Source organism: Monocercomonoides exilis (assembly GCF_001643675.1).
Source record: "Monocercomonoides exilis strain PA203 chromosome Unknown scaffold64-419423, whole genome shotgun sequence".
NCBI lineage: Eukaryota > Preaxostyla > Oxymonadida > Polymastigidae > Monocercomonoides > Monocercomonoides exilis.
The window spans coordinates 139,268-167,037 of NW_027150609.1; the positions used below are offsets into that span (position 1 = coordinate 139,268).

At 33.9% G+C, this 27,770-nt stretch overlaps 9 protein-coding genes across 9 annotated transcripts; 4 read left to right on the forward strand and 5 right to left on the reverse strand.

The window, feature by feature from the left end:
* Positions 1-302: 302 nt before the first annotated feature.
* MONOS_4748 (putative alpha 1,3-glucosidase) lies at positions 303-4,258 on the reverse strand (the record flags this gene model as incomplete). Its single annotated transcript, XM_067874844.1, has 4 exons — positions 303-1,343; positions 1,606-2,567; positions 2,688-3,715; positions 3,903-4,258. The coding sequence occupies 4 exons, from the start codon at positions 4,256-4,258 to the stop codon at positions 603-605; spliced, it is 3,087 nt and encodes a 1,028-aa protein (XP_067719257.1). The 3' UTR covers positions 303-602.
* Positions 4,259-6,456: 2,198 nt separating this feature from the next.
* MONOS_4747 (uncharacterized protein) lies at positions 6,457-7,947 on the reverse strand (the record flags this gene model as incomplete). The annotated part of the gene is made up of 1 exon (XM_067874843.1): positions 6,457-7,947. The coding sequence occupies one exon, from the start codon at positions 7,945-7,947 to the stop codon at positions 6,457-6,459; it is 1,491 nt and encodes a 496-aa protein (XP_067719258.1).
* Positions 7,948-8,977: 1,030 nt separating this feature from the next.
* On the forward strand, positions 8,978-9,451 carry MONOS_4746 (uncharacterized protein; the record flags this gene model as incomplete). Its single annotated transcript, XM_067874842.1, has 1 exon — positions 8,978-9,451. The coding sequence occupies one exon, from the start codon at positions 8,978-8,980 to the stop codon at positions 9,449-9,451; it is 474 nt and encodes a 157-aa protein (XP_067719259.1).
* A 293-nt stretch (positions 9,452-9,744) lies between these two features.
* MONOS_4745 (uncharacterized protein) lies at positions 9,745-9,993 on the reverse strand (the record flags this gene model as incomplete). Its single annotated transcript, XM_067874841.1, has 1 exon — positions 9,745-9,993. One exon carries the CDS (start codon positions 9,991-9,993, stop codon positions 9,745-9,747), a length of 249 nt encoding a protein of 82 aa, XP_067719260.1.
* A 4,287-nt stretch (positions 9,994-14,280) lies between these two features.
* MONOS_4744 (uncharacterized protein) lies at positions 14,281-17,822 on the forward strand. The gene is made up of 2 exons (XM_067874840.1): positions 14,281-14,638; positions 14,733-17,822. Exons 1-2 carry the CDS (start codon positions 14,304-14,306, stop codon positions 17,353-17,355), a joined length of 2,958 nt encoding a protein of 985 aa, XP_067719261.1. The 5' UTR covers positions 14,281-14,303; the 3' UTR covers positions 17,356-17,822.
* A 727-nt stretch (positions 17,823-18,549) lies between these two features.
* MONOS_4743 (Autophagy-related protein 18 G (Atg18G)) lies at positions 18,550-20,735 on the forward strand. The gene is made up of 4 exons (XM_067874839.1): positions 18,550-18,620; positions 18,688-19,875; positions 20,028-20,401; positions 20,525-20,735. Exons 2-4 carry the CDS (start codon positions 18,885-18,887, stop codon positions 20,639-20,641), a joined length of 1,482 nt encoding a protein of 493 aa, XP_067719262.1. The 5' UTR covers positions 18,550-18,620; positions 18,688-18,884; the 3' UTR covers positions 20,642-20,735.
* An 8-nt stretch (positions 20,736-20,743) lies between these two features.
* MONOS_4742 (uncharacterized protein) lies at positions 20,744-24,030 on the reverse strand. Its single transcript, XM_067874838.1, has 5 exons — positions 23,779-24,030; positions 23,569-23,725; positions 23,334-23,495; positions 22,395-23,244; positions 20,744-22,197 (listed from the first exon to the last, which is right to left on the reverse strand). The coding sequence occupies exons 1-5, from the start codon at positions 23,973-23,975 to the stop codon at positions 21,191-21,193; spliced, it is 2,373 nt and encodes a 790-aa protein (XP_067719263.1). The 5' UTR covers positions 23,976-24,030; the 3' UTR covers positions 20,744-21,190.
* A 2-nt stretch (positions 24,031-24,032) lies between these two features.
* Positions 24,033-25,894, reverse strand: MONOS_4741 (uncharacterized protein; the record flags this gene model as incomplete). The annotated part of the gene is made up of 4 exons (XM_067874837.1): positions 24,033-25,420; positions 25,472-25,552; positions 25,606-25,631; positions 25,684-25,894. 4 exons carry the CDS (start codon positions 25,892-25,894, stop codon positions 24,215-24,217), a joined length of 1,524 nt encoding a protein of 507 aa, XP_067719264.1. The 3' UTR covers positions 24,033-24,214.
* A 72-nt stretch (positions 25,895-25,966) lies between these two features.
* On the forward strand, positions 25,967-27,768 carry MONOS_4740 (putative cathepsin b). The gene is made up of 9 exons (XM_067874836.1): positions 25,967-26,034; positions 26,084-26,175; positions 26,227-26,370; positions 26,421-26,472; positions 26,523-26,561; positions 26,665-26,773; positions 26,856-26,935; positions 27,012-27,159; positions 27,365-27,768. Exons 1-9 carry the CDS (start codon positions 25,983-25,985, stop codon positions 27,480-27,482), a joined length of 834 nt encoding a protein of 277 aa, XP_067719265.1. The 5' UTR covers positions 25,967-25,982; the 3' UTR covers positions 27,483-27,768.
* The last annotated feature ends 2 nt before the right edge of the window (positions 27,769-27,770 follow it).

The following is a 27,770-nucleotide window of genomic DNA, read 5'->3' on the forward strand; positions in this document are numbered from 1 at the left end:
TATTGAAGTATTCAGGAATACAGAAATTTTTTTCATTCAAACGTAAAAGAAGAATTCTCCAAAAAATGCTTCAAAACTTTTCAAAAAATAACCATTCCTCATAAAAATGAGTGCTTGTTTTTTCATCAAAGAAAAGAACAAAAATGATCCGAAATGAAACAATATTTCAATTTGTTTCTTAAGGTGGATAATTTTCCTTGAACAGCATTTGGGTATTTCAAAAAATTATTGTTTATCGAATCTTTCTTCTCGGATGCTATTTCAACTGAAAATAATTGCAATTGCAAAAATAGAAAGAAAACTTTTTTTAAAGGAATGCAACTATGTTATTGTGCCATGAAAGCGAAGTCAAATAAAAATATTTAAAAAAAAAAAATTACGCAATTTATCTGCTCTCCTCTGAAATGGAAAACAAAAAAATATATTAACTGGATATAACATTTTTTAAATTAAAACACGCAATATTTTCATTTCATTAAACATATATGGAAATTCAAAGTTCAAATTTCGTTTGCACAATCTATCTTTAGGATATACGTCAGTTACGCTATTTTGGTTCTTTACTCGAACTCTGTCAATTGATGTCTAGCATCCGTCTCTTCTCATTCATATTCTAATATCAAATCCCAGTCGAAAAGCGTCCTTGCTTCTCTTGGCAAATGCACCTTCAGCACCCGCCGATCCTCAGCCAGTTCCCATCTCATCTCCTGTACGCTCTTTTCCTTCCTCTGCCCTTCTTCGTCCACCTCCACAAACACTGCACGTACAGGCCGTTCTCTCTGCCCCAGAACAACCACATCGCTAACCAGACTCCGCTGGGCAATCGTTCTCCATGACTCGCTCACCACAGACGGCACAGTGTACAAAGCAGTCCGTGGAAAGTCGTTCCTCGGTGCAAAAGGCTTGATTTCGCAGCTCGACTCGTAGTCTCCTTTAACTCCGAGCTTTGTCTTGTTGACAAATCTTTCGGACTCCTTTCGGTACCTCGCCAAAATCTCCTCTTTCATCTTTTCGATATCTGGGCTTGTTGACAGGTTGAGGTAATTCTCAGGTGCAGGTTCGTGCATCAGACTGCAGTTTGTTGGTGGCTTGTGCACTTCTGCTTTAAACTGTTGTGTTCTGTTCTTTGTCGCACTCAATCCAAAAGGAAGAGGCTCCTCTCTCATTGTTAGTATAATCCTTTTGCGAACTAATTTTTCGTTTGTTTCTTTTGCTTCATCGCAGGCAAGCTCTCTGTCTTGCTCTTCCACTTTCATTGTTACTTTTCTGTGTCCATATTGCCCAATCAGTTCCCAAGCGTGCGTCCGGCCATCGTCAATAAAGATTGTTCCACTGGCTTCACCCTAGAGTGAAATGTGTTATTCATATAAGTATTCAAGTTAATTTGATAATAGAAGATATAATTATGATGGAAAAAATAAAGTTGAAAAAAACATTTAAACTGATTGTTAAAATTTTGTATAAATCTCATGTAACAATTTTCAAAAAAATAAATAAATAAATAAATAAATAAATAAATAAATTAAAATATTTTTGAAAATAATTAAAATTCCCAAAATATTTCTGTTGCATTTGACTGAGTTCAATTCTATATATTTCACAAACATTTACATCAGGAGCAGCTACAAGTGTAATTGGATCTTCCAACATATGGAAAGTGGATCTTCTTTTTCTGTTCCATTCTGGTAAGATGCTTCCTCCTCTTTGGAACACAGGCAAAGATGATATCGACACTGCTAGTGAAAATCTTGGTGCCTTGTGCATATCAGGAATAGCTTCAAAACTATCATCATTGCTAATTGCTTCGAGTGTTGTATCATTATCATTGAGAATGGTTGTATTGCTTTGTGATTCGGAATCGGATGAAGATCCGTTCGCTTCGCTATTCTCAGCTTCCAGATCAAATAACTGTCCACTTTCTAGTTCGTACCACAAAACTTTTTCGTATCTGTTGTCGATTTGATCCTTCCATTCGCGAAGCTTTTCTTCTTTTTCAGCTTCCGAAATGTTCATCTCCATAATGGCAACTCTTTCTTCTTCCGTCTTTACGAACTCCACTTCCTCCTTCTTTCTCCATCTTGGTAGTGTAAATTTCACCTCTGTCGCACCAGGATTAACAACTGGAACAACCACAAGATCAGACCCGAGTGCAAATGAAGCACATAAATTGCTATTAGCTGTGCTGCTCTCTTCATCCTTGTCCATGTCCAGAAATCCATAATCCATCCAAAGAGGACGCATTGGTGGCACTCCACTGACCGTGTGCTCCATCATTGTTCTGTAGATATACGGCAAAAGACGATATCTCAGCCGCACTGCATCTCCCATCAACTTGTTGTAAGGCTCACGAAACAGATATGGTTCTCTTCTCTTCGCATCTGCGTGTGCATGCTCGCGGAAAAATGGCTGCAGAGCCGCCATCTGATACCATCGAGTCAGCAGCTCCTCGGAAGGGTTGAAGAAAAACCCACCAACATCAGCTCCAACAAATCCATAGCCGCAAAGATTCATCGACAGAAGCATTCCAGTTGTACCTTGTAAGTGGTCCCAATCCGCCTGGTTGTCTCCTGTCCAAGCAGCAGCATAGCGATGGCTTCCGGCGAAGAAAGAGCGGGTAAGAATGAACCCTCTCTCGCCAAAGAGTCTCCGGTGCATCCCCTCTGCAGCTGCCATCGAGTAATGAAGACCGAAGACATTGTGCACTTCACGATGCTCTCGCCCGTCTAGATGGAGTGCATCACGCGGCAGTGTTAGCTCGTGACCGTTGAACACTGTCGGCTCGTTCATATCGATCCACGTGTGCATCACAGGGGTGGCTTCTCGGTATTGTGTTGGATGCATCAACCCTGCCCACCACTTCCGCACCTCTGGCGACATGAAATCTGGATAGACTGAGTGGCCTGGCCAGCACGACCCTTCAAATACACCACATTCTCGCGGACTCCAACTTTTGTCTTCACCTAATGATTCTTTTCTTTTACCGCGAGAATAAGGCTCGCATCTTGTTCGAATAAGATGTCCCTTCTCCTTTGCCTGTTGATACACGTGATATCCCTCGTCTTTCTTGACATGAGGATCTACTATGGCTACGATTTTTCTGCCTTGCTCCGCAACCTTCGTCTGGAATCCCACGGGATCTGGGTATGCATCCAGCTTCCATGTAAAGTAGCGCTTTCCGTTGGTGTGCTCGATATCCAGCCAGATCACATCGCACGGCACTCCACTCTCGTCTAGACGCTCCAGCACTTTCAGGCAGTCCTCAGTGCCATTGTAATCCCACTTCGACTGATGGTAGCCCAACGAAAACAACGCTGGGAGTGCTGGCTGCCCTGTTACCAAATGATATGAAGACAGAAGCCCGCGAATGGTACGTGAGGCAAACACGAAAAAGTCTATTTGTCCAGTCTCGCTGATGAAATGGCTGTGAATTTGGTGTCCCGCGCAAGCATTATCATTGCTTTCATTTTTTGACAGAGCTTCAGTTGCATCCTCCTCCCTCAAATCAACGTATGTGTTTGCAGCATTTAGCCACAATACTCCAGTGTACACTCCATTTCTATTCCACAATTCTCTTCCGTTTTCAATTCTTCTTTCTTCTGGCATACCAATAATCAACGGAATTGAACCATATAATGGGAAAACTGAATGTGACTCATATTCATTCACATCCAAATTATATAATCGAATTGATTCGTTTCTTTTAATGTTATCTCCTCTGATTCATATTATTACAATAAGCAAAGAAAGGAAAGGACAGGAAAGAAAAGAAAAGAAAAGAAAAGAAAAGAAAAGAAAAGAAAAGAAAAGAAAAGAAAAGAAAAGAAAAGAAAAGTTTTGTTATTAATTAATAATGTTTTCAAAGTATCACGAAAATTAAAATGCATTTTCAATTGTGAACAAACTGTGTCATTGGAAGACGAAATGACGATGAACGTTCAGGTAATCCATAGACAGCTTTTGTATTAAGAAAAGAAAATTCCATAGCAACTGCTCGAGGACCAGGAGAGCTAGTAAAACTTTCTTGTGGTAATGGGTCGTAGTTCAAACGGTTATGCTTATTCATTTGAAATATTATTCTATTTCCTTCCATAAGTTCAAACAGCATTGATTCAAAATGAATTTTTAACTTATACAATCCAAAATAGCATATTAAATAGTCTTTTGTTTTGTATGTTGATATCTGCTGCTTTTCCAGCCTGTCAACAACAACATTTTCAACTGGTCTTCGCTTTATATATCCATCTTCGTTAATTGTCATTCGAAAAATTCCATGTATGTAAAATTGAATTTTAAAGTTAAGCTGAATTTTTTTTTCTTTGTGAACCATGGATCCTTCGATGAATGTGTTGTATTCAAGAAAATCAGGACTAATTGAAAACATGTGTTCTTTGTCAAAGAAGTCACGATTTTTCATGTACCAGTCGGCTTGATTTGGACTTTCAAATAATCCACGATCAAACAAATGTGCAAATTTTATTGTGAACTTTAAAATAATAAATAAAGAAATCATTAAAACAACAATTAAAATAAATATATATTATGGTTAAAGGATTAAAACAAATAACAAATAATTTCATGTTGATGAAAAGGGCATTTTTAATTTATTTTTATGTCTTTGTCAAGTGAGCCATCAAGCCAAAAATTAATAGCCTTGGAATTATTGTGAAAAGTTAAATAGGGTGCTTATTTTATCTTTACATCCAAATTTTATCTCAACCCTTTTTTTTGAAACTTTCTGAAGCTTTTTTCGAGATTAGCAATGGTTTGAAACAAAAAATATATATATTAATGAACAATTTTATCACAATTATTTCCAATTTTCTGAAATTTAATTTTTTGAAAAATTTTTGTTCATAAAAATTGTTTTTATTTTAATCATTTTTGAACCCAGATCAAAGGCTTGCTGGCTTTGAAACGAATATTTTGTACCAACCGTTTAAAGCCGCAGCATCACAATTCTTTGTTCCTAAATTATTATTTTTTCTTGTTTTTAACTTTTTCAATTAAATTTTTGACCTTTTTTTCTCATTTCACTGTTTTTGCTTAAAACTCTATTTTTTATATAAACAAGTGTTTGTGTCAATTTTTATTAAAATTAAAAAATGTTCAAAGTCTTATTAATCGTTTATTTGTATTAAATGTTGAAATGAAAAGGAATTGAACAAAAATTTTAACTGGAAAGCAAGTATATATGATTTTTTTGTTATTCAAATTACCAAACATTTACAAACAAATAATCATTTAAACATACAGGAATCGTTTTATTTTTATTATGTTTATTTATCATTTCGATAAATTTCAAAGCAAATTCATATGTGTCCTCAAAATCGTGTTTTTTGAAAAAATTTGTGAAATGAGAAAAAATGTTAAAAAAACAAGTTGAGAAAGTTTAAAACAACCAAATCACATAAAAAAGAAACGATGTATTATGATATGATAGCTTAAAACTTCCGATAAAAAATATTTGCTGGAAAAGCAGCAAGTCAATGATCAAAACATTAAATTATAACAGTCCTTGATCTTTTTGAAAAACATGAAATTATTGGAAAAAAATACAAAATGAGGAAATTGAAACATTTCAAACATTTCTGGTTATTTTTTATTTATCACAGGCATGTGTTAAGCTAAAAGCATGACAAAAAAGAAAAAGGTCTTGATAAAGAAAAAAGGTTAAGATAAAATTATAGCCTTAATATTATTAGCTAATGTTTTTTGAGTAACTTTCTCTTTCGCAAATGTGAATTTTTTTTATTGAATAAGTGAATTCAATAAATTTCTTGTTATTTTCAACTTTTGCTAATACAACAGTGTTTTTAAACATTATTAACATTAAGCACAAAAGATTATTATTTTTATTCAAAAAAATTTATTATTTATTATTTATTGGATGAAATTTGAATAAGACATTTTATTTTGAATAAAGATGGTTTATTTGAATAAATAGCCTTTATTTCAAATAAAGGCAGTTTATTCGAATAAAGACGGTTTATTTGAAAACAGAGCCCTTTATTTGAGTTATATTTTATTTTGGGATTGGTTGATCAAAAGCTCAAAAGTTGAAAAAAATAACATGTTGACAAATCATTTGAGTGAAGAAAATAATATCTCATTTGTGATTTCCATTGGTTTCATTTATGATTTTGTTAAGATAAAAAATATAGGAGGCAATGGAATGATAAAAAATTATTTGTAATCGAATCACAAATGGAAAATTTGTCTTTTGTAAATCTATTTTCCTTTTAATAACTTTTGAATAAGAAGGCTTCTTTTCCAAAAGATTTATCGAGTTTCTTTTTTTAACAATTAAAACGGAAATATTTTTTATCAATATTTGTATATGAAAAAAAAATGAATCAGGGATAATTAATTTTTCCCCAAATTATCAAATCTTTTGTCGAGCATAAATGATTATTGAAATTTCAATTTTGTTTCTTCAAATTATCATCAAATGAATTGTTACTCACAATTTGACGATTTTCTCACAAGTCTTCTTTGTGAACACGCTCTTGAATTAATTTCTCTTATCTGTTTTTGTTGAGTTTCCTTTCTCCAGGAAAATGCAGTGACTTTTTGATAAAATATTCCATCAGAGGGTTCCAAATTATGATAATCAATCACAATGTTTGTTAACCAGCAAGCTATTTTAAAATCTGATGAGAGACATTTGATTCCACCAGTGTATTTTTCGGAAAATCGAAGCCATAATTTTTTTAAACGTCCAAAAAACCATTCGACTGGAACACGGCATTTGGCAATCCTTTTGTTAAACTCTTCAATCGATAGTGAGCTTTTTGCGAAAGATGTTTCAAAACTCGATGATGAAGAGCTTGTCTCAGATAAACTTGAAGGGGAGGGAAAGCATGGAGATGATGAATGAGAGGTTAGCAACGAACACGAAGCAGAAGAATGAGAAGGTGAAGGCGAGGAAATTAAAGCAATTGAAGAATTTGGAGTAACTGCATTTGATTCCATCGTTAAACTTTGAATTTGCATCTCTGCTTGCATTCTGTAAAATTTATCAGCTATATTTTTTTTTATTGGTGTAATTAAGCGTAATTCAGTAAAATGACCTTGGTAGCCTTTATCACCCATAATTGCCCATCTGTCAATATTTAGCTCTTTCGATGTTCTTCTTTTCTCTTCATCTGTCATTTTCAGGTACTCAACGTATCTGTTCATTCCTTGACGAAATAAAGCCACATCATGCAAACCTCCTCTTTCTGCGTTTGAAATAAACAATGCTTTGAAAGGAGGCCATGATGATACAGCGACTTCAACTTTCATACAAATAGCGTTGTGATGGCCATCATAGTAATATTGATTTTCTTCGTATGGAACATCTGGCTTTGGAATTTTTATGGTTGTGGCATCCACGAGTAAAGCAACATTAGGGAAATCTTCATTCATTTCCTTTGGAGGTCTTGGAGGGATTGAAAACATCTTTTCCAAGACTGTGAACAGATAAAAACGAATTTCAGCAATGCTCTTGCTCACCAATGTTTGAGAAGTCCCAAGAAACAATCCAATTCTGTCCACATTCGTTGAACTGGACAGCCATTCCAAATAAATAATAAGCTTGTCATGAACAGTTAAAGCTTGTTTTGGCCCTCTTTTTGGACATGATTTCATTTCTGATTTGATCAGATTGCCCAATTCGATAATTGTTGATGCCGGAACACGTAAATGTTCATTCCTATCAACAGAAAAAAAATGATCGCAAATGAATCCGAATGAAACAGGTTTTTCCTCTTGGTTTTCTGAAGGTGTTTCATATTTCTCAATTTTTTCGATTCGCTCATCATTTCTTTTTTGAAGCGAATCAAAATCAGGCTGCTTTCGTTTTTTTTCAGTTGATCCAATATCAATTTCTTTGTGTATTTTTCTTTTGGCAGTGAACTTGCGAGCTGTCACAATGGGGGAAATCTGATTAGTGATCGGACTATCCATCGGGGAGATGGGAATTGTCAATTCATTCGAATCAACTCTTTCTATTTCTTCCTGAATTATTGACTCAACGCGCGGGGTGTCAACTGCTGACGCTTGCAATGAAGTGGTAAACGAAAACGTTTCTGATAAAGCTGATCCACAGATTGAATGAATATTGGAATTGTGACCATCTGAACTGTTAAATGAATGTATTTGAGAAGCCAAAGATGAACAGTTTTTTGTTTTCGCTTTTCTTTAGAACTTGCAAATAAAAGAGAAATAATTTGAAAAAAATAACCACACGCATTATCGTCTGTCTCACAAGAATCATGAAATGAACCGAAGAATATAGGAAAAGTTTGGTTAGAACTCTGTATCATTTTCCTAATATTCGCTTATTTCAATTTATGGGATAAGCTCTTTTCTTGAATTGTTGCCTAATATTGCATAAGGATAAAATAAAGAAATAAACATTTCAAAAATCAAAATGTTTGCAAATAGATAACACCGAATAAGGAAATGAATTAATAAATGCAAATTTCTAATTTCTATAATAGAAACAATAACTTTGAAAGGTGATTATTCAGAAATATTATATTGAAAACCAAGATTTTTCCATCAACATATTTGAAACATTTAACCACAGTTCGCTCAGAGTGACTAATATTCCAAAGAAGAAAATGGTTTTTGAAAAGAGTATTAGTAGTTGAAAAGAAAGCATCTGAAATCATTCGGAGATCTGTCACAAGAGTCAAATGATTTGTCTTGACCGTTGAATGGATTCTTCTTCTTTTGAATGAAATATATGTCCTTTTATATTATTCAATACAAAAACAACGGAATCAACTTTGAAGTTTGTCGATTTCATCTTCTTATTTGTTCACAGAGTTTTCTCAAAAGCATAGGAAGACAACCCTTCCTTTACAATTTTTTCAAGCTATATTTTATGCTTCAAAAGCACCAAATTTTCTTCATTTTTTTCAATAATAATAGCTAATTATTCCAGGTGCGCTTTTTGGTTTCACATCCTTGGGCATCGTTCTGGAAAAGCATGCTGAACATCAATCCGGGCTCAGCCTACAAGACGCTGTCCATCAATGCATTGGCACTCATCCAAAACGAGTTTGACCTGATATCCTGCACAGTCGTCTCCAGCAGCAGCGCTGAAATGACAACAATCACCTTTGCATCAGCCATTCTGGACAACACCCGCAGTTGTGTTGTTCTCAGCACAGGCAGGCTGAGTTTTAACCACCTCGATACTTCTGTTGCTGGAGGAGCCTTTCTTCGCCACTTCGAGCTCATCTCCTCCTCCACGCCTCAAGGCCAGCTTCTGTTCGGAAACTGCTCATTTGCTCCAGCCTGCACTCCTCAGATTGAAGGGACACTTGTTCGTGCTGAAGGAGGCAGTGTGCAGATGGAAGGGTGTGTGTTTTGTGCTTTTGCTCCCTCTTCGTCTCTCGCGTGCATAAGCAGCTCTCTGGAGATGAACACAACTGCATTTCAAGGGAGCCGTGCCTTGTGATGCGATGCAGGTGGGATGATTGGGGTGAGTCTGGAGAGCGGGTGCAATCTGAGTGCTGCTGGGTGCGAATTCACCCATGGCGAGTGTAATAAGAAGACAGGCAGAGGAGGTGCGCTGTATGTGAAGAGCACAGAAGCAGATCCAGCTGGGCAGACATTCCTTTTGAAGGCAGTCACTTTTGAGAGCAACGATGCGTCCAAAGGCAGAAACATATATGTGTACTTCTTCAACATCAATACGAGTATATCCCCAACCACCTTCCACCTGATGTTCCAACTGTTTATCAATGATCCTCATGCGTTTGTGGGGAGCGACCAAACATTTGCAGATGCTGATCTGTTCCGCTTCCTTTTTCCATACGCATCCAGCGAGATCCACCTGCCCGATGCTGGATTTGAAATTGCAAGGTGCGGATCGCCGATCGAACCCTTCCGATCCTTTGTGGCTGGCTTCGAGCACATGGACGCCTCGGCTTCGCACAAAACGTTCTGCTTCAGCTGCCCAACACACTTCACTTGTCCAGAAGACTTGCCGAATTTCATATTCCAGTTAATACCCACTACGAAGCAACGTAGTCAGTGCTGCTGTTCCAGAAAGATTGTCAGGTGTCCAATTCATTCCTCCTGAACAGTCGGAGTCTCTCCCTTTCAGCGATCTCCCTCCATGATTCTGATGGGTTCAGCAACGAAGTCAGCGCGATCATCCTCAGCAAGCAGGGTTCATTGGCCCTGGACTAGAGTGCTTTCGACTCACATACAAGTATCACTTTGCTTTGTGCTAATTCATGTGCTGTTGTGGAAATGGAAAATCTCGCTTGCACGCAGTATGAGTTGAAAAACGCACATCTCGTGTGTTTGATGTTTCTCCTTCATGCAGGATTTGCAGGCACATTCGATGCCATCCACATTTCTTCATGCAGCCTGTCCAACTGCTACCATGTCGAAGCAGCAAGCAGCACCAACCGCTCTCCCAATTCCCATTTCTCAATTTCCATCTTTGGATAAACTCTTATAAATGTGTGCAAGCAGTGAAGAAGTTAGAAATTGTTAGGAGGAAGCAAGAGTGTGCGGTTGAAATTGTTGTGAAAGAAATAATTTTTGGATGAGAAGAAGAAACATCAAATAAGAGTAAGTAATTTGGTGTCATTGTTTGAGCAGCTAATAACTGGTAAAATATTTCATTTCCGCACCGATCCGGTGGATGAACTTCACTGGAACAGGAATGAGTGGCTGTGTGTATCAGAATACAAAGTTGACAGAAAAATAACTCATGATTGTGAGTGGATAAAATGCAAAAGCTGTGCAAAAAAATATATATATATATTTTCGTAATGTGAAAAAAATGAATCAAAGCAAATAAACAATAAACATATCCATATTATCATTAAAAGAAGTTTTCAAACTATTCTTAACGTTGAATCGCAAATGATGTATAAGGAATGCGTAATTTTTACATATTCTTTTGGATTTTAATTTTCGTGCTAACGTTCAAATAAGGAATAAATAATATTGCTCACTCAACAGCAGTTGGATGAGCATGCTCAAATGTTAACGGCTTTTTTGTTAAATAACTGTCCTAATCGAAAAAATTGTGGATAATAATTTCAAAAAATCATCATCAAAAAATAAAGATTGTGAAACAAGATGAGTGCAAAATAAAGAAGGACGTATTAATATACATTATCAATCAGTTTGGCGAATAACCTTTTCAACATGAAATAATCATTCCAATGCGAAAAAAAGGAAAAATCAATGATTTGGATTTTATTTTCCAACTTATGTTGAGATCAAAATTGATAAAGATGATTATTCAATAAAAAACCTCGAAAATATGTGATTAATAATACAAATAAACTTATGTAGCATGAAAATTTTCATTAAATATCTTCAAAAAAAAGTTTTTCTTTGATTTTCACGAAAAAAATGTTTGATCACTTGTTTTGAATTTTTTTATTAGTTGTGAATAACGCATTAAAACATCGAAAACATGAACAAATTTTCCATAACAATATCTATAAACTCTTTATTCGAATCTTTCATGGTTGATTCGAGAAAGCAGACGTTTATTTGAATAAACTGCCTCTCATTCAATTAAAAGGGGGTTTATTCGAATAAAGTCAGATCATTCGAATAAAAACTTTTTATTCGCATTTCATCCATTATTTATTATTTGTTATTAAAAAAAAATTTTTTTTTTTTTTTTTTTGTGAGACAAGCTTTTCGAGTTTTTTGCTATTTCATTTTTGAAAAACTTTATCATTTCGCTTTTGTTTTTGATTAAATGTCTGATTATTTCACAATGCAATTATTTGCATTTGAAAATTTCTGTTTAAAGTATTGTTTTTCTAATGTGACTGTAATTTTTGCTTTTTGTATTTTATTCCACTCATTATTTTCGGGGAAAATTTTTTTATTTAATATGGGTGATTATTTTTCTAATCATTTTTTTTCTTTCATTCTTTTCGATTGGAAATTTTTCCTTGAATGTTTGGAAATGAACACTGAAAGTTGAACAGGCATATTCAACAGATCATCGTCTTTATTTCAGCTCTCACATTTGTTTTTTTTTTAAAAGTCGTGATGAATTCAGCATTAGAATTCAAAATTTCTTCCCAATGGTCAACAACACTTAAAAAATCAATACACCGAAAAAAGTTATGATTTCAAAAATTATCGCCCATATATTATTATTTTTTCTAAATGAAGAAAATGTTTAATTTTGAAGTTCATTAATGATTTGCATATTTTTGTGAATTCAAGCGAACGATCCTTCCAATTTGACGAAATATGAAATCATTGCATGTTGGACCTTTTTTTATTATCAAATTTTGCATTTGGACAATATTATACAAATCTATTGGCTGAATTCTCCAATGAACATTTTTATCAATGAACATGTGTTTAAACATTTGCAACTTTTCAAAAAGAAAAACACAAATTGATATTTTTTCGAAACCATTTTTAACGAGAATAAAAGTTTTTTACTGATAAGATATAAGAAAAAAATTGGAACAAATTGCATTTTTATTCAATACAGAACAAAATCTTCAAAATATTTCTTTCAATTTGTTATGTTTTATTTTGTGAAATCAAATGAATTCTGATTGGTTTTTTTCCCTGATATTTCGTTAATTGTTGTGTATTAAAACATTCATTTTCAAAGAATATAGGTCCATTCTTCCATTAATTTGTTATTCAATAAGATAAATCTGATCAAGACGATGACTTTAATTGATTAAAAATAATTATTTCATTATTTTTTTAATGAATGCAAAAATTATTAAGCATGACAGACAAAACTTCAATGAGAATTTGAGAGCAAATGCCAAATTATTTTTCGAGAAGTTTAATTTGTTTGATTTGACAAACGAAACAAAAATCTCAAATTTCGTTTTTATATCTGTACCAAATATTGAACATTTTTTATGAAAGAAAAATTGAATATGACAATGTTTAAATAACAATTTCGTTGAAATTTCTTGAGCAAGAACAGAAATTTGAACAAAATCAAAGATAAGGGTGATTATTTTTTAAAATCACATCTTTTTTCGGTCAGCTAATTCTTAAAAATTATGTTTGTCTTTGGGAAAAGATTTTGTATTCGAATGCTGAATTAAACACAAATGTTTAATGGACAAATGTTATTACTCATATAAAGATGATGATGCCATTTGTTAGTGTTTTCATTTATCAGTATTTTTCTTTTTATGTTCAAGATAAAAAATTTGAACCAAAATTTTTGAAAGAAAAAATATGCTTACAAAAATAATCACAACTTTTGATTATCTCAAAATTTACACTTTCATATTAAATAAAAAAAAAGGCAAATAATGTAAATCTGTGGTTAAATATTTTTCTTCAAACGTTATCATTGACAAATTATACACTTTTAATTGACTATTTGAGATCAATAACACAATAAAAATATGTCCATTTTTTGACATTCGTGAAATGTTAGAAAACTTTATGCTTTGATTTCAACGATGCCTGCTTACGGATATGAAAATCAAATTTATTTTGAAATCTGAGAAAGTGTAATAAAGTTATGAGTGAAGCAATTTTTTTGTGCTTCGTGCAAAAAAAGCTTGAAAGTCCGTATTTTCCCCCAAATCAACATATTGAAGAAATTTTTTGGAACAACAAAGGTTTTTATAAAAAAATGTTCACGAAAAAGACAAAAAAAATGAAAATAACTCATTTTTCAAAAAAAGAATAATCCCATCAATTTTAAAAAGTGTGGATGTTTCAGACTTTATTGATAAATGATACTCATTGTTAATACACAATAAAAATATTTCCATGAGAGAAATGTCTGCTGTACATCAAATACGATTCTTCATTCAGTTTTCAAGAATTTCCAATTTCATTTCAATGATTCGAGTACAAATAATAGTTATGAAAAATCTTGTTTTCTAAATAATTTGCAATTTTCTTTCCGTTTGACATTTTTGTTTTCATTCTATTTGAATTCAATTGAGATAAATTTTATTGTTAAAAAAAAAATAAAATAAACAATTTTTTTTTTTGAGTTTTACAGAGTATTCAATGAAACTTCTTTGAAAAATACAAACGAAGAGTGAATTTGTCCGTTATTTATTGAATTTGTATATTTCGACAAAACAAATCAAACAGACAATTATCACACATATTCTTTTTTCTTCTTGATAATAAACTGTCCTTTTTTGTAGAAAAACATGATCGATTCACAAGTTTTTAGAAAAATTAACATTCAATACTGTTAATGAGTATTAACAAGAGAATTCACAAAGATTAAAGGTGATATAATTTTTATTTCTTCAAAGTTAATGTTTTCACTATCATTAAACCATATTTAATAATAAATATCAGTTATTATGATCCATTTGTTGCAATTATTAAACATTGTATTATTTTTAAATGATGTGTCAATTTGTGTCACAACATTTACAGTGAAATTTGCAACAGGGAACGATGAACATTGCCTTGCTTATCACAAAGAGCCGTGCAAAACCTTTTCTGCATTGTTTCAAATTCTAGATGACAAATCTGAAGTTGTAATTTTTCCGGAAAATGTTACCGAAGGAGTGGTTCCATTTTCATGGGATACTGCGAAGGCTTCAATTAAATTCTCTCAAACTTCTGACAAAAGTTCTATTTGTGCATCTCCAACAGAAACTAAGCCTTTTCTAACAATTTCAAATGTAAATTTGTTTGCGCTCCATTTTTGCATTTTCTTATTTTTTTACTCTTTGCTATTTACACCATTTTCAAAAACCGAAAAATACAATAAAATTCAACCAAAGGATAAAATTTCAGAAATGCAATTTTTATGCATCTATTTCTCCAATTCTCGAAATTTCTCATGGAAGTCAAGTATCATTTTTTGCGTGTACTTTTTTAGGAGGAGGAGGAGAGAAAAAAGGATCTGGACCTCTTGTCAAAGTTTTTGATTTTGATGAATTTTATGTATATTTTTCGGATGAACGAACAAAGACAATTTTAACTACCTTTGGAGAACGTACAATCGATGGACAAGGAGCAGGCCTTTATATTGATAAAATAAAAAAGAGTTATATCACAGGCTCAAATTTCACGTTTCTAACAGCAACACAAGGCAGTGGACTATTTGTAGGAAAAGATGTTGAATCATTGTCATTGGAAAATTTGACAGTGAGCAACACTAAAGCTATTGGGGAACAGGATAATGGAGGAGGAGCAGGCATTTACATTTCTTCTGTAAGTACTGAACTTGAAGCAAAAGAAAAAGCTGTTAAATTTTCTTTGTGCAACTTCACGGACTGCGATTCTGGAACAGGAACAGGAATGGAGCGAGGGTTTGGCGGATGCGTGTACACAGGGCGTTCTATCACATGCAGAGAATGCACTATGAAAAACTCTCATGGAAGACGGGGGAGTTGTATTTCTGCAAACGGAAGAGGCCTCAAAGAGGGGCAAGAGTGCTTGATCCAAGCATGTCATTTCGAAGGCATGTGGAATTCTAACGCGAAGGACGAAGCCGCCGCAGAAGTGCTTTTACATGTCCTGGCATTCGAAGTGCTTAATGTGTCTATTTATGACCGAGCTCCAAACCATTTTATGAATCAAGCCTCAAGTCTTACAACTGCTGGAATTTTTTGTGCTGATGTGGATAAAATCTATATCTCATTCAGCGTCTTTGAGAATTGCTTTGGAAGCGATGGTGGGTGCATTACAGCTGAGCCAGTTGCTGATTGGCAAAACGAGATGAGTTTAATGGAGATTTTGGATTGCGAGATGAAAGGCAACGAGGAATTCGGAAAACATTCACAAAAAGGTGAGCCAAGTAAATCTGGCGCAATGATCTATGCAAAAAATGTGAAAAACGTGACAATTTCTATGAAAGACGAAGACAAAAAAATGATTATTTCGAGCCATACTTCACTTGTAAACGAACGGAGCGGAGGAATTGTGATTGAAGATGCTGATTTGTTACTTCTTAACAATACAAAGTTGGACACATTAAATGGAATAAGTGGAGGGGCTATCTTTTTGAAGCAGAATATCAAATCAGTTGAATTAATTGATGTTACAATTGAACACTGCACGTCCATTCAAAGAGATAAAAATGACCTGAGTGGAAGAGGAGGAGCAATTTTCATTTCAGATTTTGTTCCCAAATTTGCATCTAATTTTGTCAATCTTGCTGATACGTCTTATTCCCATGGCTCATTTGCCAATGATCCGTCCACTACAATAAATATAACAGGTTGTCATATCAATTATTGCTCAGCCACAGAAGGTGCAGCTATCTTTATCGAAACTTGCAAGAGCGATGGAGCTCAGAGAAAGAAACTGTCAATTTCATACAGTGACTTTAGTAGAAACAAAGCCAGCTCAGACGGAGGAGCTATTATGATACGAGAGAAGAAAAATAGAAGCCAAACAAACGAAGAAGATGTTTATTTTGAAAACTCAACTGCACAGCAGATGAACAAGAGAATGAGGAATGAAGTCAACTATTTGCACTCAATTACAAATTCCAAGTTTTCATTCAACGAATGTAAAGCGAAAATTCAGAATGTTGCTGTGAATTCGAATAACTGGCCAATCACACCATGTGGGAGTGCAATATCAATTATCGGAGCTGAAGATTTAGCAGGTTCTGCGTCTAACGAGCAAATAGAATACCTTCTTTTATCCTCATCCACAAGCTATAAAAATAACACACATTCTGCCTTTTATGCAAAAAAAGGCGCAAAAGTGAAAAGTGATGGTGATACATTTGAAAATAACATTGAAAAAGACAAAAATAACATGGATGTTTTAATTGACATTACTTGCGAAAAGTCGAAAGTTATTGTCACAAACCCAAAGAAAGGAAATCCCCAGCGGCTGTGTGATGAAAGCTGCAGTAAGCTTTCTACCTCTGAATCTTCTGCATTGAAGTGTGAGTTTACACCATCAGAGGACATTACACCAAACTATACAACAGTTGTGATACAAAAGGGTTCAAAGCTCCCTGTTATTGAGTTCAAGGGGAATGGTTTGTATCCTTTGCACACGCCAATTCTGTGGATAGGGAAAAGTGAACGGACAAATGAAAATTCAAAGGATGGAATTACAGCCGAATTGGATTCAAAGAAGGAATCAGATAGCTCCTCACAATATGTGTTCTCTTCAAAAGGAGAAATTGATCTCTCAAAACTTGGCGCTTCTCTCCCCTCAACGCTGTTTCTTCATATTTCCGTCGATGATGGAGAAAGCTGGTCAAAAGGAATGCAAATCAGCATTAAAACTGAATCTGAGAAGGAAAAAAAATCTTTCCCAGGATATGGAATAGCTCTGATTGTTATAGTATGTGTTGTGGCAATTAGCACTGTTGCTGTTATTGCAATTGTGTATGTGCTTCGGAAAAGAAAGAATGGTTACAAATCTTTCTCGAAGTAAAAAAAAATGTTAGTACTTCTAAAATGGATCGTTTAGATTTTGTTTGTGGGTTGTTATATTGACATGTATATATATATATGAGTGTCGCTACATTATATTTAACTTTTTTATTGTTGTATTATCAGTTAAGTATTATTAAGAAATTATTTTTTTTTGAATATTCTGTATAGATAATAAATATATATTTCAACTTTCATTTATTTTTTTTATTGATTATCTTAATCTTGTTTATTATTATTTACTTGGAATGAGTTCAGTTCATTGAGCATTTCCTAATAATCTTTTTAATAATATTGTTTTTTAATTTTTATATTGTTTTGCGTGTTAATTTTGATGTTGCGTTTGCTGAAATTATGATATTGTCACCAATGATCACTTTTATTATCTTATTTTTTGATATACCATTTTTCAAATGCGCTTGAAATCCCATTGCAGTGAATCAACATCAAGCAATAATGATTATGATTTTAAACGTATATTATCTTTTATTTTATGAGTCCACAAAGTGATTGATTTATTATTAATTTTTAAATTTTTAACTTGATAGCCATTTTCAAAGTTAAAAATTGAAAGAAAGAAAAGAATAATCTGTTTGAAGAAATTCCAATCATATGGGCACATCACAATTTAAGTTGTCAAGCATGTTTGCAAACAAAATGCTGTATAAATATTTTTTTCTCCATATAATTAATTAATTTGTTATGGAAATACAATAATTAAAAAGTCAAAATATTTTCATGTTAAATGGCTTCTTCGTCCACTAGAATTGTAAATACAATTTTATATAATAATGACTCATCGATGCTTCTTGTCGGAGCATCTGATGGTTTGTTTGTATTTTCCACAAGGCCGTTTAAATATATCTGCAATGCGAGTATGTATTTACCAAAGATATTCATAATCAGCGAATTCACATGAAATTCTTTAAAAACCGTTTATATTTTCTATTTTTTAAAAGTGCCATGGCTTAATGTTCAACATGCTCAAATATGGGGATGCTCTTCTCTTGTGGCTGTTGTTGGAACTTCTTCAAGCCCAATTACAACACCTAAAACTGTTACACTATTTGATATTAATGATGGAATAATTATTAAACAGCTCAGTTTTCATTTTGTTATTGAGGATTTTGGCTTTACAAAACATACGTTTGCCATTGAAGTTTGTAACTTGTATTAAAAATTTCATTTTGGATAGACTTATATTGCTCTCGAAATATTTTGTTGACGTCTACGAACTGCCCTCATTGTCTTTACTTCTTCGAGAATGTTTGTTAAGTCTCAAACATTTAAAGATATAATCATTTTTTGAAAATGTTTAATCTTTATTTTGTAGCAATTACAACAGGGCTTAGCGAAAAAGGAAAAATTAGCCTGAGCACGTCATTTGATAGTGATCAATTTTGCTTTAGCGGAGGATTTTTGGATCCAACATGCCCGTGCCGTTTGCGTGTTGTTGAAAAGCATTCCACACAATTATTTGATGAAAGCAAAAGCAAATATCTAAAGGCAAGAATTCCAGATGAAGTATACATGACTTCGTCTTCGATAATAAATAGAGAAAATTCCGAAAATAAATGCGAAGAGGACGAGGAAAAAGATAGCAAAGATGAAGAAAATGATGATGATTCAACAAAATTTTCTCATTATAAAGAAAAAGTGGGAAATTGGAAAGGCTGTTTATGCTCTTTTGTTTCAAACACATCTGATTTGGTAGATTTATTCAGGAGCACAAAAGAAAAAGAGATGAAAAGAATTCAAAGAGAAAAAGATCAATTTTCAAGTGAAAATGCACATGAAATTGGAAAGTCTAGCAAGAGTTATAACACTTCTGAAGATCCAGAAAACCCAGCTGCATCGAAACAAAAGAAGAAGAAAAAGAAGAAGAGAGGATTGTTGGAGGCTTTAAGCTCCAACTTGTCTGAAGCAAAAGAAAGTCACATCGAAGAATGTTCGAAACCAGAAAAATTAACTGCAAAAGCTGCAGAAGAAGGCATTAGAGAAGAAAGCAACAGCAACGAGGATGACGAGATGGATGAAAATAAAGATATAGTAGAAGTTTTTGGATATAAGTTAAAGAGAAAAGACATAATGACTGAGATACCATCTGTTACTCATTCGCCATTACCTCAAATTTGCCAGCCACAAGCAGATCCACGAAGCCAAGTAATAATTGCCTTTGCGTCCCAATGCTCCCCCCCTTTTGTGGATGTGCGAGCGGCTTCTGCGTCTTTGCCAGACTTTCACCAGACGTCTTCTGCACATCCACACGATTCTCTTCTCGCATCACCATTGGGTCCGCTTTCAACTTGCCCTCAATTTCTTCTTTCTGTTTTGACTTTTCCGCTTATCATTGTGCAGTCCGATAAGAATCCTTTTCCTTCTGTGTCACTTCTTTCCTTGTCTGGAAATGGCAGGTGGGTTGCTGCTGCTTTTGACGATTCTCCGTATTTTATGCTTTTCGATACAGTTGCATTGACTTCATTTGTACTTCAAAGAGGGAAATATCCAGCATCCATCTTATGTTTGTGGAGTTTATAGGGAAATAATTGGAAATTAAAACAACTGTCTTTTTTTGGTCTTTATTTATATTATAATTTTTCTCTGAAATTTCTGAAATCTTAATGTATATGAATTTCTCATATGTTTTTCATATTCTTTTTTCTTTTTTCATAGCAATTTGCTTTGGCGAGCACGATGGAATGTATTTTGCAGCTCAAACACTCAAAGGAACAGTTCACATATGGAAGAAGATTAAGACAACATTCAGGCTTTCTACACAAAATGAAGTTGATGGAATGGACAATGAACAAGAAGAGCATGAAAGAGAGACACATGACACCAAAGCCAAAGAAGAACACTCAATCGATTACACGACGAGCGATAGAGAAATAGAAGCCATAGAAGAGATGAAAGAAAGAGAAAAGATAAAGAATTGTGATGTTGAGTACTGGCCGACTGGGAAGACAAGCAGGCATTGTCGAGCTAAAAAGCTGAAAAAGTCAGCAATTGCTTTTACTAGCGATGCGAGCAAACTCATTTTGTGTCAAGTTTGTTGAATATTTTTTATGATCCATGAAAATTTTGATAAAAATATAATTTTCTTTTTGAATTTATCAAAAAATTTATCATCTCCAAAAATTATAATAAAAATTTACCTTTTTGAATTTTAGGTTCCTGAAGATGGTCTGGCCAGCGTTCGCCAGTTTAGAATGGCTGATGAAGAAGCTGATTTAAGTTGTGTGCAAGAGAACAATTTGTGGAGATACCCACTTCCTCCTTCAAAATAGAAGACTTTTTTTTCTTTTTTTTTTTAATTTGGCAAACAAAATACTTTCAGTTATTAAATTTTATGTTTTTTGTTACATAAGATTGGCATTAATTATAATATGTTTGCAAATTGGAACTTCTTTTATTGTTATTACTATAACTATTGCTCCTCTTTGTATGAAACAATTAAAACTAAAGTATCAAACATTTTATTCTTTAAATGAAAGGGAACAAAACTTATTTAAACAAGAGGACATGAGTTAACATTTAACGAAAAATTCGATTCAATTATCAATGATAAGCATTTTTAATGGCAAAGCAATAGAAATATATGGTTAATGAAGCTGAGATAATAAAATTCCATTCATTAACATATACAAAATGAAAGTCTAATTAACACAACAACGCAAATCAAAAAACTATGGAACCTGCCCAATCCTCCATTTCCATCAGTTACTTTTTAACGAATTACAAGTTGATCACACGAAGTAACAAAAACATACGAATGCAGCAATACCACAAATATCTTTCACTTTTCAAAAAAAGACTTGCCATTTCGATACTGTCATTCAAGATGGATCTCCCTCTGTTTCAGTATCGCTTTCCTCTTCTCTCCTTCTCTCGCTTCTTTTGCGCTTCCTCTCTTTCTGATCATATCCTCCATTTTTATTGCTGGTGCTGTAGCTGTCTTCTCCACTCCCTTCTGTCTCTTTGCCTTCACTGTGATGTGAATGTCGATGTCTGCTGTGATGTGAACGGCGAATGGCTGGGGATGTGTGGCCATCACTTCCTTTCCCTTTGACATGATGAGTGGGAACTGATGGAGACAGCTGTGCTCTTTCACGAGAATGATGATTTGAATGATTTGAACGAGGGTCAGATGAAGAGGAAGGAGGAGAGATAAGAAGCGAAGAGGGAAGAATTGATGAAGATGCATTTTGGGCTGGGGAAGAAGAGCTTGAAAAACGTGAAGGAGAATGTGAATATGAATAAGATGGAGATGGAGATGAGGAGGAAGGTGGGAAATGACCTGAATCGCTAAGCCGTTTTGGCGACGGGCGAATTCTTCCCTTTGCAGAAAGAGACTGAATTGACAAGAGAAATGATGATTGAGACGAAGGGGGCAAATATGAGAGAGTTGGACCGCTGTTAGCAGAAGCCGAATGCAAAGACGGTAAAGGCGATGATGCAAAAGACGAAGTTGGCTTTGGAGGAGAATAATGAGAAGGAGAATGCGAACGTGAACGAGAAGGAGATGATGACGAATATCCAGGCGATGGAGAACGAGCAGAGGTGGAAGAAGAAGTAGAAGAGGAAGAAGAAGTGATATAATTGTCTTTGAGCAGTTGTTCTCCTTTTTTCTGGGGCAATCTTTTCATTTCATTTTCTCTATCAGCGAAATATTGATCAGTATACATCGAAGGATGAGGCGGAACAGATGAGAATGAAAATGGAAAAGAAGGATTTTGACCAGGTGATGAAAGAGGCATATGCGGAAATAGACGAGGAGCAGCTGAAAGACTTGTGAAAGGAGCGGTTTGTGGAATAAAGCGATGAGGATCAACGTATGGTAAAACTGGGTGAATAGAAAAATACAAATTAACGAGTTAAAAAAAAATGATAATTCACAAAAAGTGAAACAAAAATTTGAATAAAAACAAAAATAAAAATTTTAAAATAACATTACAGGAAACACAAAGAAATACTCAAAAAAGAAGATATGTATAAAATTCATTGACTCCACAAACAAATAAATGCTTTATCATCACAAACCTCCTCTTTCTCGTCTCTTCTTCATCACAAACGCTCTCCACTTGTTTGTGTATTTCTTTGCAAGCATCATTTCTCTTCTAAGCTGTACAGTTATTCTGTTGATAGCCTCTTCTCTTCTCTCCTTCTCTCTTTGAAGAGCAGACTCCATCCATTTTGTCAGGGCAGTGCGAATCAACCGAGAAGCATATTCTGCTTTCGCCTCTTCCTCTTCTTTCCTCTTCTGCTGCTTCCATTTCACATTTTCCGCCAGAGAGCTCAAGAACACCCGCCCCATCACCAGTCTTCTATGGCTATCTGCTTTTTCCTTCTTTTCCTTCTTCGCTCTACGTTCTGTCCTGTGAATGCGCAGAACAAACAGCGCTTTTGCTTCAAGCACCAAATTGTGGTGTTGAATGGCTTCGCCTATGACAACTCTCTTGAATGCTCTCCTCTTCGACGCCTGATGCCACTCCTTGACAATTCTATGCAGCACTTGTCTTTGAATGGTTTCTGTTGCTTCACGCTCTCTTTCTCTTTTCTCTGCTCGGTGCTGCTGGTGCCATGGAACAAACACATCCCTCCAGTTCAACAGCAGGCGATGTGCAGTTCTTTCTTGAAGAATGCTTTGCGCCTCAAGCACTCTGTTTCTTTTGGAAATACGATTTTTGGCATATCTATGAAGCACGCGAAATGCTGTCAGAGTAATCATATTGATGCGAAATTCCCTTGCTTTTTCTCTATCTAATCTTTCCTTCCATTTATTGGCAACATTCTGTTTTAATTTAGAAAAATATTGCCTTTTCAAGCGTCTGTTTAAGTGTTTAAGTGCTATTTCATTCTCCTGGTGCTTGGTGCGCTTGTGGTACATGTACTATAAATGAAGAAGAAGAAAAATAAAAACAAAAAAGATAAAAAATTTTTATTATCAATGATTTGAAAAAGAGATCTGAAGTTCGTTACCAAAATCCACCTGCGAAACATTTTTGCTTTTGTGACCTGCGATACATGTATTAGTGCTGTGAAAGTCTTTCGTTGCAACGTTAATCGCTCGTCCACATTTTCTTTCCATCTATGGATGTATTTTGTGGCCAAGTAGCTGTTATGAAATAAAAGTGCAATTTTCTTTCATGCAAAAGGAAGAAAGCATTGAAATAAAAACAAATTATTAGGAATGTTGATTTTTGCCGTTTCACACTTCTTTATGATGTTTTTGACGTTTTCTTTTTATATACTGTTTCCATGATTCCAACGCACGAGCAGCTGTTACACTTAAATGAAATGTGAGTGCTAATTCGGTTTTTTTGCTTTCTTCTTGTGCATCTCGTACTGCAACTTCCCATGCAGAAAAATATCTTTTTAGAAATATCCTCTCTTTCAACAAAGATTAAAAAGAAAAAATATATACCTTTGTTTCACATTGTGAGAACGCAAAATCCACATGGAATAAAAGCCTTCTCGCAATGGTGTCATTCTCTCTTGGAAAATAGCCCATTTTCGAAATGCTTTTTTCAATATTCTTATTCTGTTGTGATAAGTTGCAGTTCTTTCAAGAGCAATAAGATAATTTCGCTCAAGTTCGCTACTTTCATCGAGCGATGACATTATATTGTGCTGTTAATGACTAGATAAAATTTGAAGAAATTGTTTGTTTTGATCTGATACCTTACTATAATATTTATTATTTAAAATAATTAACAAAAAGAGAAAAATGCTTTTAAAAAATAAAATAATTTAAAACAAACTTCTTTGTAGATCTATAAAAATAAAAATTAATATTTCTTAGATATTGAAAACTTATTTTCCAAATTATCATTTTTAAGGTGTTTAGTTTTTAATTTTTATCAGCTTTTATGATTATCAGAAGAAAACTCGAAAGGAATGAATGCATCAAAGGTTTGCTTTTTGAAGGAAGATGTTGAAAACGGGCCTTTTGCCGAGGAGGGCATAAGGGTTGCAGGCGAGGAAGCACTAGAAGGCGAAGGTCGTGATAAAGAAGGCTCACGAGATGGTGTGAATTGAATGAATTTTTGAAGACTTGGAGAAGAAAAGGTAGATGCTGAAGAAGAAGAAGAAGAAGATGATGATGATGATGAAGAGGTGGAGGAGAAAGAAGAAGAAGAAGAACCTGAAGAACCTGTTGGCTTCGAAGCTTGTGGCAAAGGCATTGTTGATAAATACATGGGCCTAAATGATGAAATCAGATTGTCTCGTTTATCTCCAGTGGAAGGAGTGTGAATAATGTTGACTGACTGCTCTTTGTTCTCTTTTGCATTTTGTGTATTTTCATAGGAAGGTTCATTCTTCCGTGCATTTTGCACATAAAACGGCTGAAACTGCGAAGGATACTGGAAAATACTCGAATTCTCTGCTGAAGGAGGCAAAGACGATTTTTGCGGAGAAACTGGCTGAGGCGTGGCTGTTTCTATGTCTTTTGGAATATCTTTTTCTTTTGTTGGAATGTACTGCAGAGGAAGAGGAGGTGGAGGAAGATTAACTGGAATTGATGGTGTTACAGGCTTAATTGTGACTGGATCAAACTTATTTGGAGGAAACGGAGCGGGGGCAGTGATTTGTTTTTCCATATGATTGTTTGCATTCGGATTTTCATTGAAAGAATCATTGCTATTCGTTTGACTTAGCTCTTTAAAACTACTTTTTGGTACATTATTTGTTGAGACATTAAGTGAATGAGACGAAGCATCATTTTCTTTTTTCTGCAATTCGCAGTTTGCTTGAAAATCGATGTGATTGGTAAAATTCGAAGGAGGAAGAATTTTTGATTCGCGAATAGAAGCTGGTAAGATTGAATCGTCTTTTTTGCATTTTTCATGATTTAATGAGGAAGTCGTATTTGTATCAACAGATTCGTGTGACACATTCTCTGAATAATTTATAATCAAAGGAGGGAAAGGTGAAAAACTTTCATCATCATCATCATCATCATCACCTATTTTACTTTGCCGCTCGACTATTTTTTCATCTTCTTTTATTAAAGCAGACTTTGCATCAATTTGATTTTTTATAAATTGCTTTAATTCATCAAATTTCTTTTGTGGCAATGTAATAAAATCAACTTAAAGCTAAAAGCATTTCCATACTTCAAGTATTTCTGAGAAACGATCATTTAAACAATGTTTTAGGTGTTCTTCAAGTTTGTCTTCATTTGATGAACATTCATTCTATTAAAAATAGATAACTTGTATATTTGCAAAAATAAATTTTTTTACACAACCGTTAGCTTTTTGCAAATGAAATTCACTGCAAATCATAATGTTATTTGAAAAAGATAAAAATAAAAAATGAAAGATACTAATATCAGAAGTTATATCATTGGCAAAATCTATGGCATCAATTTGAGTGTACATGCTTGTTTCCACGAGCTTTGATACAAATTCTTTTGCTAAAGCATAATAAATGAATTGGCAAAGATCCGAAAAATCAGGAAGTAAAGCTCGGAGAGTCGCTAAGCGTTGCTGTGAATATTTACTCGTTTCAATATTAAAATTTTCAATCCATGCCATCTTTTGAAAAAATAATAAAGAAAAGTGAAAAAGATGCAATGAATTGTTCTCAAAAATAAGTTATGGATTTCCATCGATCAAAACAAAAATGATTTGTCTTGCTTTGCTGCTCATTTCAGAAGCATTTAGCGGGCTCATAAGTGTGCTAATTGTTAAGTTGATTTGTTTTTATATGAGAAGATGATTCAGAATTAAATGGAAGTTTTTACAATGAAAATCCATTGATTTTTAATCGCAAACGATTAAACGAAGAATTTCCAAAAACTTTTGATTTAAAAGAAGTATGCGCTCGATTTATACAATGAAAAATTTAAATTAACACTTGATTAAAGGAGCTTCCTTCTTGCAAATCTCTTCATACTATTCGTTCATTTGGAGCTTGCCCTGCAAGCTGGCTTTTTGCTGCAAATGATGCTTATGCAGATTCTTTATGCTACAAAAAGAACATATCTGTTCTCCCTTCTGTTCAATTGCAAGTACTCAATTCTTTTTCCCCCATCTTTATGAATTATCAACAAATTTTTAGCTAAATTGCGACAATGATTGTGCTCCTCATCCATATGAAAAAATATGCGAAGGTTTAATATTCATTACAACTTCTTTTTTTAATGATTTTATTCTATTTTAGATGGTTGTTTGGCTGGATCTCTTTTCACTGCTGTAACGTGTATGTTTTTTATTTCCATATGATAATTAGCCCTTTTTTATGTTTTCATGATCTGCTTTTATAATTTTCATACGTTAAAATTATTGAATACATCTTTTTATAGGGCTTGGAAAGAGAGGAATTGTCTCTGAAGAATGCCTTCCTTTTGAATACAAAAAAATGGAATGCACTTATAAATGCAAAGATGAAAATGTGCCTTTTAAATCATACACGTGTGCAACACGCTTTCTTTTAATTTATTGATATTTGTTTGGTTCAATTTAATCATTTTCTCCATCAATATTTATTTTTCAGACATTTGTGCCAAGCTTCTGTCAAAAAGCCAACTGTCGATAAAATGAAGCAAGCTTTGAAACAATATGGCTCATTAGTAGGTTTGTTTGTTATTCATACGAAAGTTAAATCATTATTACATGCGTGCTCCATTTATTCACTACTCTTCGCTTGCAGTTGGAATGAACATCCTGCCATCGTTTTGGACATACAAATCTGGAATAATTACAACAGGTGGAAAAGTTATTGATCCTTATATAGCATTACGCATTGTCGGATGGGGGGAGAATGAAAGTGGTGAAAAATATTGGATTGTTCAAAATAAGTATGATAAAGCGATTTTTTGATGATCAGTTTATTTGAATTGAGGAGCGATATCAGTTTTTTGTTTGTATTTATTTGAAGATTGCGGAAAAATGAAATAGCTTATGAATAATTCTAAATTAATTCTAAATTTTACACAAATTATTTTCATTTTTGAATTTTCATTCGCTGTTATTTTCGTTTTTTTTGATAATATATAAATGCAGCTGGGGAGATTCTTGGGGAATGCAAGGCAGAGCATTTGTGAAGATGGGAGTTAATCTTGGCTCAATAGAGAGCGAGTTTTACTTTTTCGCGCCTTGTGAGGACTTCGAATGGAACTGATGGGAAAATGGAACATGTAAATTAATAAATTATTTCTTGTGTAATGAGCATGCTTTGTTGCATGCGAATGATAACATTTTTTTTGTTAGTGCTGGTTTTATATTTTTTTTGTGTTTTACAGCAGGAATATTACATAGTAGAATAGGATAATTTATTTGTTTATTTATTTCCGAATATATTTTGTGGAGAACGAGAAAAAATAGGTTAATATCCTTTTCTAATTTTGTTTTCGTGCAATAAATCATTGGGAGACAATAATTTGACATTTTTGTCACCAATTAACAGAAA